The sequence below is a fragment of the Plasmodium malariae genome (assembly GCF_900090045.1).
Source record: "Plasmodium malariae genome assembly, chromosome: 12".
In the NCBI taxonomy this organism is placed as follows: domain Eukaryota; phylum Apicomplexa; class Aconoidasida; order Haemosporida; family Plasmodiidae; genus Plasmodium; species Plasmodium malariae.
In genome coordinates, this window is record NC_041786.1 from 1240553 (window position 1) to 1255846 (window position 15294).

The 15294-nt window shown below is 23.2% G+C and overlaps 5 protein-coding genes across 5 annotated transcripts; 2 read left to right on the plus strand and 3 right to left on the minus strand.

The window, feature by feature from the left end:
- Nucleotides 1-421: 421 nt before the first annotated feature.
- Nucleotides 422-2068, minus strand: PmUG01_12036700 (ribose-phosphate pyrophosphokinase, putative; the record flags this gene model as incomplete). The annotated part of the gene is made up of 1 exon (XM_029006572.1): nucleotides 422-2068. One exon carries the CDS (start codon nucleotides 2066-2068, stop codon nucleotides 422-424), a length of 1647 nt encoding a protein of 548 aa, XP_028863048.1.
- A 2920-nt stretch (nucleotides 2069-4988) lies between these two features.
- UPF3B (regulator of nonsense transcripts 3B, putative) lies at nucleotides 4989-5876 on the plus strand (the record flags this gene model as incomplete). The annotated part of the gene is made up of 1 exon (XM_029006573.1): nucleotides 4989-5876. The coding sequence occupies one exon, from the start codon at nucleotides 4989-4991 to the stop codon at nucleotides 5874-5876; it is 888 nt and encodes a 295-aa protein (XP_028863049.1).
- Nucleotides 5877-6859: 983 nt separating this feature from the next.
- NMNAT (nicotinate-nucleotide adenylyltransferase, putative) lies at nucleotides 6860-7483 on the minus strand (the record flags this gene model as incomplete). The annotated part of the gene is made up of 1 exon (XM_029006574.1): nucleotides 6860-7483. The coding sequence occupies one exon, from the start codon at nucleotides 7481-7483 to the stop codon at nucleotides 6860-6862; it is 624 nt and encodes a 207-aa protein (XP_028863050.1).
- Nucleotides 7484-9016: 1533 nt separating this feature from the next.
- PmUG01_12037000 (conserved Plasmodium protein, unknown function) lies at nucleotides 9017-12234 on the minus strand (the record flags this gene model as incomplete). Its single annotated transcript, XM_029006575.1, has 3 exons — nucleotides 9017-10410; nucleotides 10638-11415; nucleotides 11665-12234. The coding sequence occupies 3 exons, from the start codon at nucleotides 12232-12234 to the stop codon at nucleotides 9017-9019; spliced, it is 2742 nt and encodes a 913-aa protein (XP_028863051.1).
- Nucleotides 12235-14075: 1841 nt separating this feature from the next.
- Nucleotides 14076-14972, plus strand: PmUG01_12037100 (conserved Plasmodium protein, unknown function; the record flags this gene model as incomplete). The annotated part of the gene is made up of 1 exon (XM_029006576.1): nucleotides 14076-14972. One exon carries the CDS (start codon nucleotides 14076-14078, stop codon nucleotides 14970-14972), a length of 897 nt encoding a protein of 298 aa, XP_028863052.1.
- Nucleotides 14973-15294: the final 322 nt, after the last annotated feature.

Genomic DNA, 15294 nt, shown 5'->3' on the forward strand with positions numbered 1-15294 from the left:
GGTAATTTTTTTTTTTTATATTTAAAAAAAATTGGAAAGCATTTTCAATATTAAGAGCATAATTTTAGTTTTTATCAATGAAACAATTTATAATTATCATATGTTTTCATGTAAATCGACATAATAAATGTAAGCTCAAACATATATAAGTGAATGGGCAAATAAATATGTATGTGTGTGAATAAAAAGGAAAATGTATATGCAAAATAAATACATTGGCATATGGTGTATCTCATTTGGGATACTCATCTAATTTATTTATATATTAATATAAAATATTTCCATATAAATGGATATATATTTCTATTTAAACTTATAATTAAAACATGAACAAAAACGTTTGCATTGTGAGAATATACCAATTTCAGTAATCATTTATGCTAATTAATATATTATGACTTTCTAAAATAAGAAAAAATTGTTATGCCTTCATTTCCACTTGCCCATCTGAGAAATCTTCCATTGCATTCTGTGAATATTCATTGTGAACTCTTTTAATTCCTTCAGCTACTAATTTAGCAACTGACAAAATATGTAATTTTTCACAACATATATTGCTTGGAATATGTATGGTATTTGTGGTTACAACTTCATCAATACATGATTCGTTAATCTTTTCAATGCAACCATCAGAAAGTATAGCATGGGTGGCATAAAGATATATTTTTCTGGCTCCAGCGTTTTTTAAAAGAGAAGCAACTTTTTTAGATTTCTCACCTGTATCAAGAATATCATCTATTAAAATACAGTCACAATTTTTAATATCTCCAACTATTGTAAATTTCTCTTTTTCGTATATATTTATATTTTTTTTATCGATGCTTTTATTTTCTGGTATGTTAAATGAAATATTATTTTTTTTTTTATCTGTATAAGGTATGTTCTTATGCTTGTTACTGGAAACATTATTTGGTTCATTTCTATTATTACTTGGGTGTCCTTCCCTACTATTTATTTCATCATAAGAACTAGAGACAAGGGTAGTAAACCCTGCATTAATTGAATGCTTTTTCATTCGAATCCAAAATTCTTTTGTTCTCTCTGCGCCTTCATTGTCAATAGAAACAATAACTGGGTTTTGAAGTTTTTTTTTTTTTAAATATTCTACAGCTAATGATTGTGGGTTAATATTCATAAGGGACGGTTGAAAAAGTTTTTCATGCGTAGAAAATCCTTCAATTCTCGGATTGTGTAAGTCAACAGAAATAATTGAATCAACACCACAAGCTTGCAACAAAATTGCTATTTCAGGAGCACCCAATGAATGTACATAATTATAGTCATCTAAATGGTTTGTTTGTCTTGAATAGTTTAAATAGGGTATAACAGCTGTAACTTTTTTCGCAGATGATCTCCTTAATGTTGAAATAAATAAAAATAATTCCATTAAACGAGAATGAACATCTTTACCACCTGATGGTGTAGAATGAATTATATAAATATCTCGCCCTCTAACTTCATCCATTATTTGAAGGGCTATTTCCCCATCACTATATTTTCCAACATATGCTCTGCCCAAACTTATTCCTAAATTGGAACATATTTCATTCGCTAATTCATGATGACTATTACTAGAAAATATTTGCATATTACTATATTCACTTAATTCTTGGTAATATTCATATTTATCATCTTTTGGTTTCTTCTTATTCTTTTCTAGGAATGCATCATCTGTCCCAATTAAGTTACGAGACTCTTGAGAATTAGCATTCTTTTTATTATTATTATTATTTATTAAAATAAATTCATTTTTTTTTATATTTGTAATTTTATTTTCAATATTTTCATCCTTCTTTGAAGGTACACTTATCCCCAATATATTTGCAAATATAACAATTTCTGTTTTGTAATTACTTTTTTTGTCATTGTGTCTCTTTTGTTCATTATATAATACTGGATATTCATTAAATTTGTTGTGGTTTGAATTTTCATATACAAAGTGTAAACTCTTATGAAAATTATTTTGGTAAATGTTTACTGTTTCATTTTTACTAAAAAAGTGTCTTAGTAATTTGTCTTTATGTTTATAAAGCTTCCGAGAGCAACTATTATAAAATTTATTAATCATTATTACAGTATATTAACTAAATATTTTTGGTTTCAAGGTTCTGTTAACTTACGAAACTCATGAAAAGAAGCAGAATATTTATATTAATAAAATAAACCTTGTAAAAATATAAGGGCCAGTATATATATAAAAAAAAAAGGTATATATAAAAATGAAAGGGTGTTTTACTTATAAAAAACATTTTTTGTTTTCCTTAATTATTCTGAATATAAATTTGATGAAGTTTCTCTGTGCTTGGATACTAATATGCATATTTACTTTTATTTTTATAATGTAAAGTGAACTGCAAAAAAAATATATTATATAGTTTCTTCCTTAATCCAATTACATTTTTTTAAATGTAGATATAATAATTTTCTTATATTTTTATGCATACTAATTAAATACGCTCATGCAAAACAGATATTCGCTTTTACTCTGTTTTCCTACTACATATATATAAAAAGCAAGATAAACATAAGAACTTGTTATTTTATTTTTATATTAATTTATAAATATAGGGATCACCTTAAGTATGTAAATAAAGTTATTTTCATTTTTGCAATTTCTATTTTAGCGTAGTTTTTATAATTTGTGAATACATGAATAAGTTAGCCTTTCTTTTTTTTTTTCTTTTTTTTTTTTTTTTGTATGTAAAATGTTTAAAAAGAAATTAGTAAAATAATGATATTTTTAATGTAGATATTATTATTACTATATAATCAGCTTAAACACAAGAAAAAAGTATGAATTTGTTTATTGTAATTATAGATATTAATTTTTAATATGTTAGTGCATAAAAATTTTGTGACAAAAAGATACAAATTTAAAAGGCAATTTTTTCAAGTAAGGTGTAAAAAAGTTAATTAGTTACACAAAATAAAGCATATTATACAATGTATATGCATATATATACATAAGCTTTAAAATAATGTATATAAAATATATAACTTATTAGAAACTTAAAAAGGGTTTACATTTTTCGTGTTTTTTCAAAATGCTATGATAAAACGCAGTACTAAATTGCATATACCCATGACTCTAATATAAGTGAAATTTTTCATTTTACACATATAAAATATAGTATTGGTATATAAATGAATATTATAAAGGATTAAATTGAAAGTCAAATGAAGAACACATTTCCTTTTTTGTTTGAAACGCGGAATATATAAACTATGAACATATCTATATACATATATATTTGTATTGTTTTTGTGTAAATAAAATACTGCAAGAAATTCAAAAAACGCTTGGCTTTTTATATAAAAACAAGTAAACCAAAGAATAATACAAAAGAAATAAAATATGTAAATTTATAAATTACCATGGTTTTTATTCCGTAATATATCGTCTTTTGCATATATTAAATATATTGAAGAGTGAAACTGTTAATTTTATGGAATTTTCTAGTATTAGCAGGAGAATAAAAAATATTAATAATTAAGATAATAAAAAATGGAAAATACTTATGTCTTTGTGGAGAATAAGGAAAACAGTTAAAAAAAGAAAAATGAAAATATACGTTTTTATAAAATATAAATATACCCTTCAGAATTGTGTTTTTTTCATAGTTTTTATGAAAATAAAAATTTTGTTTTTTGTATTGAATAAAATATGTTTTGTAACTGAACTTTTTAATCGTATACATTGTTTTGCGTTGTGTCATAGAACATTAGTTCTTGAAAATTTTTAAGTTTCTCAATTTATGTTTATGTTAAACATGATGAGTAGCTAAGAGATACGAATGTTAAATATAAAAAAAAAGATTAATTTATATTGTCCATAATAAAAAAAAAATACATGGTGTTGATAATAAGCTATGTATATACTCTGCTATTTAATTTTATTTTAATAAAAAAAATTTTCCCTTTTCTATGTAAAAAGCTTTACGACAAACGAAAACAAAGCTAAAACTTTTAGGAAAAAGAATACATAAAAATGTTACATGTTTATGCGTACACACATATATATATATATATGTATCATATAACGACGTTCTTAAAATGTTATCGATCAGTCTCTCTTCTTTGAATAACTTATATATTATTTTAAAAGGAAGTGAAAAATAAAGCATATGTATATGTATGCTTATACGAAGAACATAAATAACCCGGATAGACGATAAATTTTTAGATATATGAAATATTATTAATTTATGATATATATAATTCGTTTAACATTTTTAAAATATTAAAATGAGCATTTTTAAAACAGAAAATTATACACATAAATAATGAATGCGTACATACGTACATACAGCATATATATATATATATGTTCTCATGCTCTACATGGCCGAAGTTTGTATTTTTTTTTTTTAAACAATTTCAGTAATTAAACATTTTTTAATTATTTTATATTTTTATCATTTGTAATATTACATAAAAAATTACTATTTTTTATAGCATTTTTATAGATTTACTTAAAAAATTTTCCTGAAATTTTTTTTTTTTTTTTTTAAATTATTTTCAATAAACGTTTAAAAAATATATTAATTTAAAATAATTTGGTTTTTTTTTTTTTTTTTTTTTTTGTTAACAATGTTTATACTAAATTTAATGTTAAAATAATATATATATATATATATATATATTTTTTATAACTAGCATGAATAATTATTTTGTAAGGTATGTATATAAGTGCGACATATGATCCGTTCGAATAATGCGAAAAAACAAAAAAAACAAAAACACAAATATATTATAATATTCATTAAAAGCAGTTTTTGCACCATATATAAATTGTGTATAAACTCTCATTTAAAAGTAAGCGTTTCATATCTTTTAACATAATTTTGTGTAGTTGTAAATAAATGTATATGCATATGTGTATATATATTTATATATTTGTATACTTAAGTAATGTTCACGTCCATAAAATGAACTGTAATAATAATAGCATATATATATAAAAAAAGGAACAAAAAAAAAAAAAAAAAATGCATTCACGTATAAGGCCATATAAGGTATTACAGAAAGAAAAAGCTAGTGAAAATAATAATAGTAACAATGAAAAAGATACTAATAAAGATATAAAGGAATATAAAGCTCATCAAGATGATAATAAAAAACGTATTAATGAAAAGATTAAGAAGAATATACAATTAGGGAATTATGAACATATTAAAAGATTCATTAATAGGGAAAATGAAAGGTCTGAGAGAAGAATGATAAATCAAACAAATTATAATTCAGATATCAGCTATTATGATGTACACAGTAAACAACAATCAAAACGTAATGAAGAATATAAAAGTGCGACTATATTAGAAAAGGAAAAAAATACATTGATATCTCTAATAAAAAAAGAACAACGTTGTGTAAAAAAGAAAAAAATTATAATTAGGCATTTACCCCCAACTTTAAGCGAAAGCCTTTTTTTTGATTCTTTTCCAAATAATATGAAAGATGAGTTAGATTATTATTATTATGTTAATGGAAGTATTGGAAAACATTCTGGTGACGATATCACTTATTCATGTATGTATTTATCTTTTAAGGATGATTTAAAAACAGAGGAATTTATAAAGACACAACATGGAAAATACTTTTATGACTTAAACGGCGTTAAATATAAAGCAGTTGTGTCATACGCACCAAATCAAACATTAATATACAAAAACAAATCTGATGATATTAATAATACCCTTGAATCAGATGCTTATTTTTTAAAATGTTGTGAAGAAATGAATAATTCAACTCAACCCCTTAAAAAAGATATAGATTATTATGATTTAATTAATGTAGAAAAAGAAAATGGTGCTATTTTATCTCCTGTAGTTGTAGCATTAAGAAATAAGTTTAGAGATAGGAACAAAATGAAATAAATATGATACTTGCTTAAAAATTACAAGAAAGATTAAACATAATGTTTAAGAACAGAATGTATATATTTGAAGAGAGGTATGGGAATGGAAGTAGACATAAACAGAAAAAAAAAAAAAAATAAGTTCAAACGGAAAATATTCTATATGCTACTATACACATATATTTATTGAAATGGTGAATATTATAGTGAGAGAAAAAAGAAAAAAGGAAAGTCATTCTTATTTACATATTATTATATAATTACGTATTATGTTTAAAAAAAGTAATTACTATTATTTTGATATTTTATTATTATGACTATTGTTATTGCTACTATTATTAAAAGATTAATGTTTAACTAATAAATGAGTTGCTAAATAAAGATGATAAAAAGAGAATATAAAAAAAAAAAAAAAAATTAAATTTGTAAAATATATAATATATAATTTATAATATAATAAAATATTTTCAAATTAGAATATTATGCAACTATTTACTTTTAAAATATTCACTAAAATTGTTCATATATATGAACACTAAAGGGGGATATTAATATTTAGAAAAGAAAAAAAAAAAAAATTAAAGTAAAATAAAATAAAATATAAATGAATAAATTAATTTAATAGGAGAAGAAATGTGAGAAGAGGAAGGGGGAAGGGAATTATCAGTATTATATTATTAATTTATTGTAGAAAATACATACACACATTTTAATATTAAAATTTGACGATCTGAGTAACATTGAAATAAAGAAATAAATAAAATTGTAATAATTAGTAGCTTCTATATTATTTTGTGCGTATGGGGAAATTTTTGCTTTTACAAAACAAATAGGATCTAATTAGTAACATATGACTGATTAAAAAAAAAAAAAAAAAAAATGTAATCTAGAATATATATATATATGTGTACATTTATGTATGCAAAAATGCTGTTTTTCCAGCATATCATATATCAATTTAACATAACAAAATATAGGGTGCAATATAAGCGCAAAATTTAATTATTTCAAATGATGTTCATATAAGTTATGTTCTTTTATATAATCAATAATTATAGGATTAATATATTTCTGTAAATCTTCTAAATTCTTTTTTTCTGTTAATATTTTTCTTGCATCACTTGATGAAATATAATTAACGAAAGACATTTTTTCAATTTTAATTAAATGATAATTTGGAATTTTTTTTAATATTTCTTCATCCATATTAAAATTACCCCTTTCAACAATTATGAAATTATTTTCTAAAACTAATTTTTCACCATTATCCCAATTGAAAATGTCAGGCAATAAATCGGAGCCAATAGCAAAATAAAAGGTGTAATTAGGATGTATTTCTTTTTGTGTCTTTAACAAATCATACGTAGGAGTTGCTGTATCCTTACATTCAAGGTCTTTTAAAAATATTTTATTTTTAAATTTTTCAGATGAAATGTTATTAACTATTAATGAAAACATATTATGCCTGTGTTGAAACGCTGCTAGGTCTTTATCATGTCTACATCTGCATAGAACAACCCATATTTCATCAATCCATTCTAATTTGCTAACTTCGGTAAGAACCATTTCATGGGCATAAGTTATCGGGTCATAGGAACCTCCATATATGCATATATTTTTGTTCATCTTTGATTTACAAGAGGTTGATAACAAAAATAAAAAAAGGAATAGTAAAAATAAAAAATGAGGGGGATGCAAAATTTTGTACTTCATTATTTTAAAAGGTAAACTTTTCTAAATATACTATACATCTTGTTAAATGCATTTTGTTATATAGTTATATAATTTGTCAAATAATTTGTTAAATTATTTGTTACTTTTGTATATATTTGTCCATTTGCAATCCTTTTTTATATATTTGTAATTTTGTATATTTGTCCATTATACATATGCCCATTTGCATATATCTATGTTTGTATATATTATCATTTACATATTTATAATCTAAACATATATATGTATATATCTGCTTGCTTTTTTGTATCTTTTTTTTTTTGTTTTTTTTGCATATATTAAAAAAGTAAACAATAAACTAATATAAAACACTGAATCATAATGGTTGCTTCAATGTTTTTAATATATTTTTTTTTATATCATCTTATTCTTTATATTAGAAGATTAATAGTATATACTATTCAGAACCCTCCGCCGTTCCATTTTTTTTTTTTTTTTAATAAGAATGTAAAAACATAAAAAGTTTTTTTCTTATACCACAAAATTTTCATTTATTCAATTATGTTTTATAAATAACAGCTACGCAAATGCAAAAAAAGAAGAGTGCATGCTACTTAGAAGTATATATATATATATATATATAAAAAGCTTTAAAATTTTCAAAAAAATATAAATAATTAGTAAAACACGAAAGTGCACAATACATAAAAAAAAAAAAAAGAAAAAGCTTAACTAATAAAAGTGTAAGAAATATAGAAACAAAATGACATTGCACAAATGTAAAAAATTATATACAGGTAAGTTATTGTGTTAAAGTATGTAATACATTTATTATATCTAATGATATGGGTGGGAATATATTTAAGATTTTTTTTTAGCTTCTTTTTTTAATTTTGTCTAGTAATATATTTATTATTTTATAATTTCATCCAAATAAAAAAAAAATTATCGGGCGTGGGAAAAAAAAAAAAAAAAAATCATGGAAGCCAAAAGAAAAATAAGTAAAAATAAAAAATGTACATATTATATATATATATTATATATATTTAGGAAGTACATAATATTATGAAAAATTTTAAAATAAAAAATGAAAAATTAATAAAAATTCTTCAAAAAATCAACAATTTAAAATACTAGTTAAAAAGGAACAATCATTATAATTAAAGTTAAAAACTGCCCCAAATCCATACATGTTGGCACTGGAAAATGTATATAATATGCATAATAAAAAACAGCACATAAAAATGAAAGGGTAATATGTATTGTGAAAAATTTACTGAAGTGAGTTAAAAAAAAACAAAAGAATGAACGTTTCGCAGTGAAAAATATAGTGCGAAGGGGACGAACATGAAAAAATATCGTATTATGTATGTTTATATATATAATATATTTATATATTATATACATATGTGCATATATATATACGCTCGCGCACGCATATTCAATTTTCGTTATAAGTTCTTACGAAAAAAGAGAATTTGTTACTTAAAATATAATGGATGGAATGGAAATAGAATCTAATGAATCTTTAAGTATAAAAAAAGGTTTTATATGAATAAATGGTTTTTTTATTACGTCCCCTAAAAAAATGGTTGGTCTTAAAAAGGCAAAAGAAAATGAAAAACTGTTTTTCGGTAGTATTACTATATCAATATTCAAAGTTTGATTAATAACTAATATATTGTAATTAACAATATCTTCATTTGTTATTTTATTTTCATGTGCATATAAATTTAATTTTGTTTTGTTTACGAATGTTGAATTGTCCTTATCTATATTACAAGCATAGAAATCATTTACGAAAAAATCAAAATAAATGACCAAATTTTCACTATGTTCCATTAGTACATTTAGTGCTTTAGAATTGGCATTAATATTATTAATGTTCCTGTTATTATTATTATTACTATTACTACTACCATTGCTACTATTACTCTTATTATTATTATTATTATTAATGTTAGAGTTATTCCAAACATTTAGCTCCTTCGTTTTTAATACTATTCCAATACAAATATTACTACCTTTGGTTTTTGTTATTTGAAAAAACAATTTACATTCGTTTACTAACCGTTCGTCTCCATATGTAAAAGAGTATCTTTCTACTTTTTGTTTTTTTTTGATTAATTGAAAAGAATAATTTCCATTTTTAAAATCATATACACATTTAAAATCTTTATTTTCATTCCATGCCTTGCACCTTTCTTTTTTTTGTTCTTTGTTTAACATTTTTTTAAAAACATTATCAAATAATATATTATAAATATTATTTATACATTTGGTAAGTCTTTTAAGAGAAATTTCTTTTTTAGATGTACTAATATAAGGTGGTTCAAAAGCTTCTTTATTTATTATTTTATAAAATTCGTTCAGATTTTTTATCTCTTCCGAAAAGGGTATGTTGGGTCTTTCTTCTATAATTGTTATTCCGTTTTTTTTTTCCTTATCTTTTTTTTCCCCTTCTTTTTTTTCTTCCCCCTTTTCTTCTTTTCCTTTTTCTTTTTCCTCTTGTACTCCTTCACTTCCCGTATTTCTTGTTTCCAATTCCTTCGAGCTTTTCTTACCATCATCATTCAGGTCTATATGTTCTATGTTTGAATGTTGATATCGTATGCAAATAAAATTAGTTGCATCATATTTATTATGTATAATATCTTCAAAGCAATTTTTTATGTAATTTTGTATGTTATATAACTGTTCATTATTTAATAAGTTGAATCGAATGCTCCTAAAAATTAAGCATTGCTCCCTCATATCACAATTATTTTTAATTATGAATTTTATGGACTCGATAAATATTTTCATTTCGTTTATCATTATGTTATCAAAACTGAGGAGATGGCTATATATTTCCGCGTCTAACAGGTAGTGGTAGTTTCCTGTAACGGGTTGAGATGGGGAAGGGAAAAAATATAACGCAGTACGAGACAATGTAGCACATCATAACAAGGGAATGGTGTGGAAACGAAAAAGAGACAACATATAAAAGGTGTACTTGATATTTACTTCATAGAAAATGTTTTAATATGCACAAAAAACAAACAAGCGAAAGAAAGAAGGGACGAACAAACGTAATATCTGCGCGCATGTGGGTATATTTCCTTACTTGCAAATATGTAAACCCCTGAATCTGAAATGATACGGGCAAAATCTTTAAAAAGAGGAGTCTCCTTAAAAATTGATGATAAGTCCAATACTTTAACTATATTATCAAAATATGCCTTTTCATTAATTGCATTAATAACATCATCTATGATACTAATAATTTTTAAATGAATACATTCAATATAAACAGTTACTAACAATTTAAAATCTAAATCATTTAAGTTAAAACTTTTATCATATATATATCTAAAAATTGTTTGAATTGCTTGAGGATAATTTGTCTTTAATTTGATTGTTATATGTATAGGACCTGTTTTTCTCATTATATTATATTTTTCAATTTTTTTTTCAATGATATGATAAAAATATACAGAAATATATTTTGTTATAAATAAATTCGAAATTACTTTCTTATATCCGTAAAATTTATTGCAACGTTTTTGTTTTGGTATTAAAAGTATTTCTACTATATTTTTATCAAATGGAGATACTAAAAATTTTTTTAATGATTTTACTTTTTCGGCTAATAGAGATTCGCTTAATTCCAGAAACATGATATTTTCTTTCGTATACGTTTCTTCAAACTTTGATTTTACTGATGGTTTATACTTTTTAATTTTCAGATAATACTGCAACTCAAGGTTTTTTAGAAAATGTATTTCATTCATTTTTTCTTTTAATTGAACATACTTTGAATCTGACTTTCTTTTTATTAAGCTGTTTTTGTGTAAGCTACCATTTAATACCATCTCTAAAATGTCATTGCAGTTGTAACATCCCTAAGAAGTGTAGTAAAACATAATAGGGTGTTTTATATGTCTACCGCGCATACACACATATACATATATATATACATATTTACATAGACATACTTTAATACACATCCACGTACATATACCCACTCGAGTGTACACAGGAGCAAACATATTAGCACTGCACCAATGGTACAAATAGTATGCTCATATGTAGCAGTTACGCTAACATCTTAAATTGTATTATTGTGAACATTCGTCTCTAAATTTACTTACAGGTTTTTTTTTTCCTCTATCCAAAAGAGAATATATTTTTTTATGAGTTAACCTAAATATATTTAGAAATATAATATCATCGTGAATACTGAAATCTTCTTCTTTTAAGCAATCATTAATCTGACTTTGTATTTCATTTAATACTTTAATTTTATTTCTAGTGTTTAATTTTGAGAAGTCACATGGTGCTCCTATTCCCTTACAGGAATCTCTTTCATTTTTATCTTTATTTAATCTATAACTATCATAATTATTATTATTACCTTCTTTTTTAAAATCTGTACAAATTACACTTTTGGAATTTTTATCTTTTAAAATATTCTTTTCATAATATTTTAATACATTGGATTTTCCCACAGGATATTTCTTAACAGTATTATTTTCTTCACCTTTTAATTTAGATGTCAGCTCACTACCTTTTTTTAAAATGTTCACAGTGGATATTTTTTTATTATGTATTGTAATTAATTCATTTCCATCATCTTTTTGCTCCCTCGGATTATATGCTGCATAACTTTTTCTCCTCCTTTGATCAGCTGAATCTAGTATATTTTTAGAGCAACAGAACATTTTGAAAAAGGAAAAACACACACAAATAAAGGTACTCACACAGACATACACAAACGCGCATACGAATACGAATACGCATACTCACGCTCACGCACACGCACACACACACGTGCACACACAACTGCTTTGTTATTTATACTACAATATACAAATAATCAGCTGCAGAAAATACGAACAGACGATCTACACCAGTTATATTTACCCAGTTCTATAAAAAGTAGTTTATTCCTAAATTAGTGAAGGTGTATATATAGTGTTGGTGCGAATCCATAATTTATTTATAAAAGAAAAAAAGTAGAAATAAGGATGCATAAAGATATACATATATACATGTGCACATATATAGGTGTATATGCATAATTAAACTATCAAAACAAATTAACAACACAAATTAAAGAGTAATATATAGGTTAATAACTTTAGACACTTTTACAACAACATAATTGTTCTTGGAAAAAAAAAAAAAAAAAAAAAAAAAGGAACAAAAAAAATTACAAAATAGAATAAACTAAAAAAAAAAAAACAAAAAAACTTAAAAACAAACAGAAGAAACTCACAGCTTGCACATGCTTAACTTTTAAATTGTAATTCTACAAAAAAATCATTAAAAAGATAGTGCAAAATAATTTCTAAAAAATCTGTTAGTAAAACATGGTTACAAAAAATACCATAATACTTGTCTGTATTTCTAAAATATATGCTACAATTAAAAGAGGGATGAAAACACAAAATATCTAAATTTTAATAGCTTTAAAGTTAATTCATTTTTACATACTACAAAAAAATAAAAAATAAAAGCAGAATGCAAAAGGCAAAAGGCAAAAAGTAAAAAGTAAAAAGCAAAAGGAATTAAAATGAACAAACAAAAAATCAAAAACACATAAACAATAAATCGAAATTAGAATAATTTAAAAATATAAAATGCAAGACAATGAATCTTCAAAAAATACATGAAAAAAGGGTTAAAAAAAAATGGCCATTGAAAGTTATTGGAATAAACATAACTTCCATAATTTCTGATTGAAAACCGATTTTGTAATTTTTGTTTTTTTGTTTTTTTGTTTTTTTGTTTTTTTGTTTTTTTGTTTTTGTTTTTTTGTTTTTTTTTTTTTTTTTTTTATGTTTTTTTTTTTTTTTTTTTTTTGTTTTTTTGATTTTTTTCCCTGTTATCACTTTTCTTTTTATTGTAACGTGTTGGTTATATGTATATATGCGTATGTATATAAATAAAAAAAAAAATATATTTTTAGCTGCATGCTTCATTTTTTATATTCTCAATTTATTTATTTATATATTTATTCATACATTCATTCATTGATCCTTTTTTTTTTTTTTTTTTTTTTAATATTCACAATTGTATTGCGATTTTTCTTTTTGTTCAATTTTGTTTCCGTTTATTAATTTTTGTTATACATTATATAAATATATACATATATATTATATAAATTAGTGTATATATATGTTTACATATGTGTATGTGCATTTTATATGTGCAGTGAAGACCTCATTGAAAGGGTCTGATTAAGCAAAAATAAAAAGAAACATGCATGGGATAAAGGCATATGACAAAATTAACAAAGTTTTTGAGGAATATTGAAATTTTTTATAATTGTAAAAAGGAAAAGCAGTAAAAAGTATAATTATATTTGCAGTTTTGCACATATGCAAACGTAAGCATTGCTGCAACAGTTGTGGTTCCATTTAATGTTACAGTTATACTCACATTCACATTCGTATTAACAAAGAATCAGTTACAATCAAGAGCGTAAATAAAAACTATGCAATCAAATGCTTGACAATTTTAGGAACAAAAATGAAGTAAAGAATTCTTATGGAATAAAATGGGGAGCAATAGTGTAAGTGAACTAATAAATGAATATATGGGATGTGAGGATACACATAAAGAAAGCAAAATAAAAATCGCCAATAATTTAGTTAAAAATTTTTGTCTTTTGAAGGAATTAAATTTATTAACAACTATAAAAAATGAAGAAAAAAGCCAAGTTCTTGACATTACCAATAATAAAGATAATAATATAATAACTTATGATAGCAATAATATTATTTATGCTAATAAATATATTATGGATTTCTTACAAATTAAAGAACAAAATGTAATTAAAATAAATGAAGAAAAACAGAGGAAAAAGAAAAAGAAGAGTTATGAAGAAGAAATATTAAATGAAAAAGATATATTAAGTATTATTAATACATTAAATATTAATGAATTAAATCTATCCGTGTATGAAAAAAATATTATGTACTGTGATGAACTAGATAGTTTTAAAGTTTTTAACAGCCAATTATTAGTAAAGTATATTGATAATATAGCAACAACAGAAAAGGATAAACGTGCTCATTTAAAATATTATGAAATTTTTAATTTGTTAATAAAAAATTATAATAACACTCTGAGTTTAATAAAAACACAACAAAGAGTTATAAATGATTTAATTTTTTATGCGCATAATATATTAATAAATAATAAAATGCTGAGAGAGAAAAATAAAAATTTAATTAAAATGAATTCAGCGAATATTGAATTAAAAAATAAGTTATATGATAATAATGCAGTTCAAATAAAATTGCCTTTTACAGGTGGAGAAGAACTGTCTTCCTTATATCAGATCCAAATTGATTTATATAGAAAACACATCAATCATTTGTATAATGAAAATGATGAGTTAAGAAAAAATATGAGCATGTTCAATGCAGGGAGTAGGGCCTCAAACTTTTGACGTAGAGGAGGAGGGAAAAAAAAAAAAAAAAAGAAAAACTGACAAAATAGCAAAATAACTGACAAAATAGCAAAATAACTGACAAAATAGCAAAATAACTGACAAAATAGCAAAATAACTGGCAAAATAACAAAATAAATGGTAAAGTAACAGAATAACAAAATAGTAAAGTAACTGACAAAATGACAGAATAGCTAACAAAATTGTTAAGAGCAAAGGAAGTAATGACTGACTTAGTTAACAGTGCTCATTAACAAGTAGTTTTTTTTCCACTCCATTTTTATATAGTGATCATTTTAGTAATATACATTCTCCATGTGTA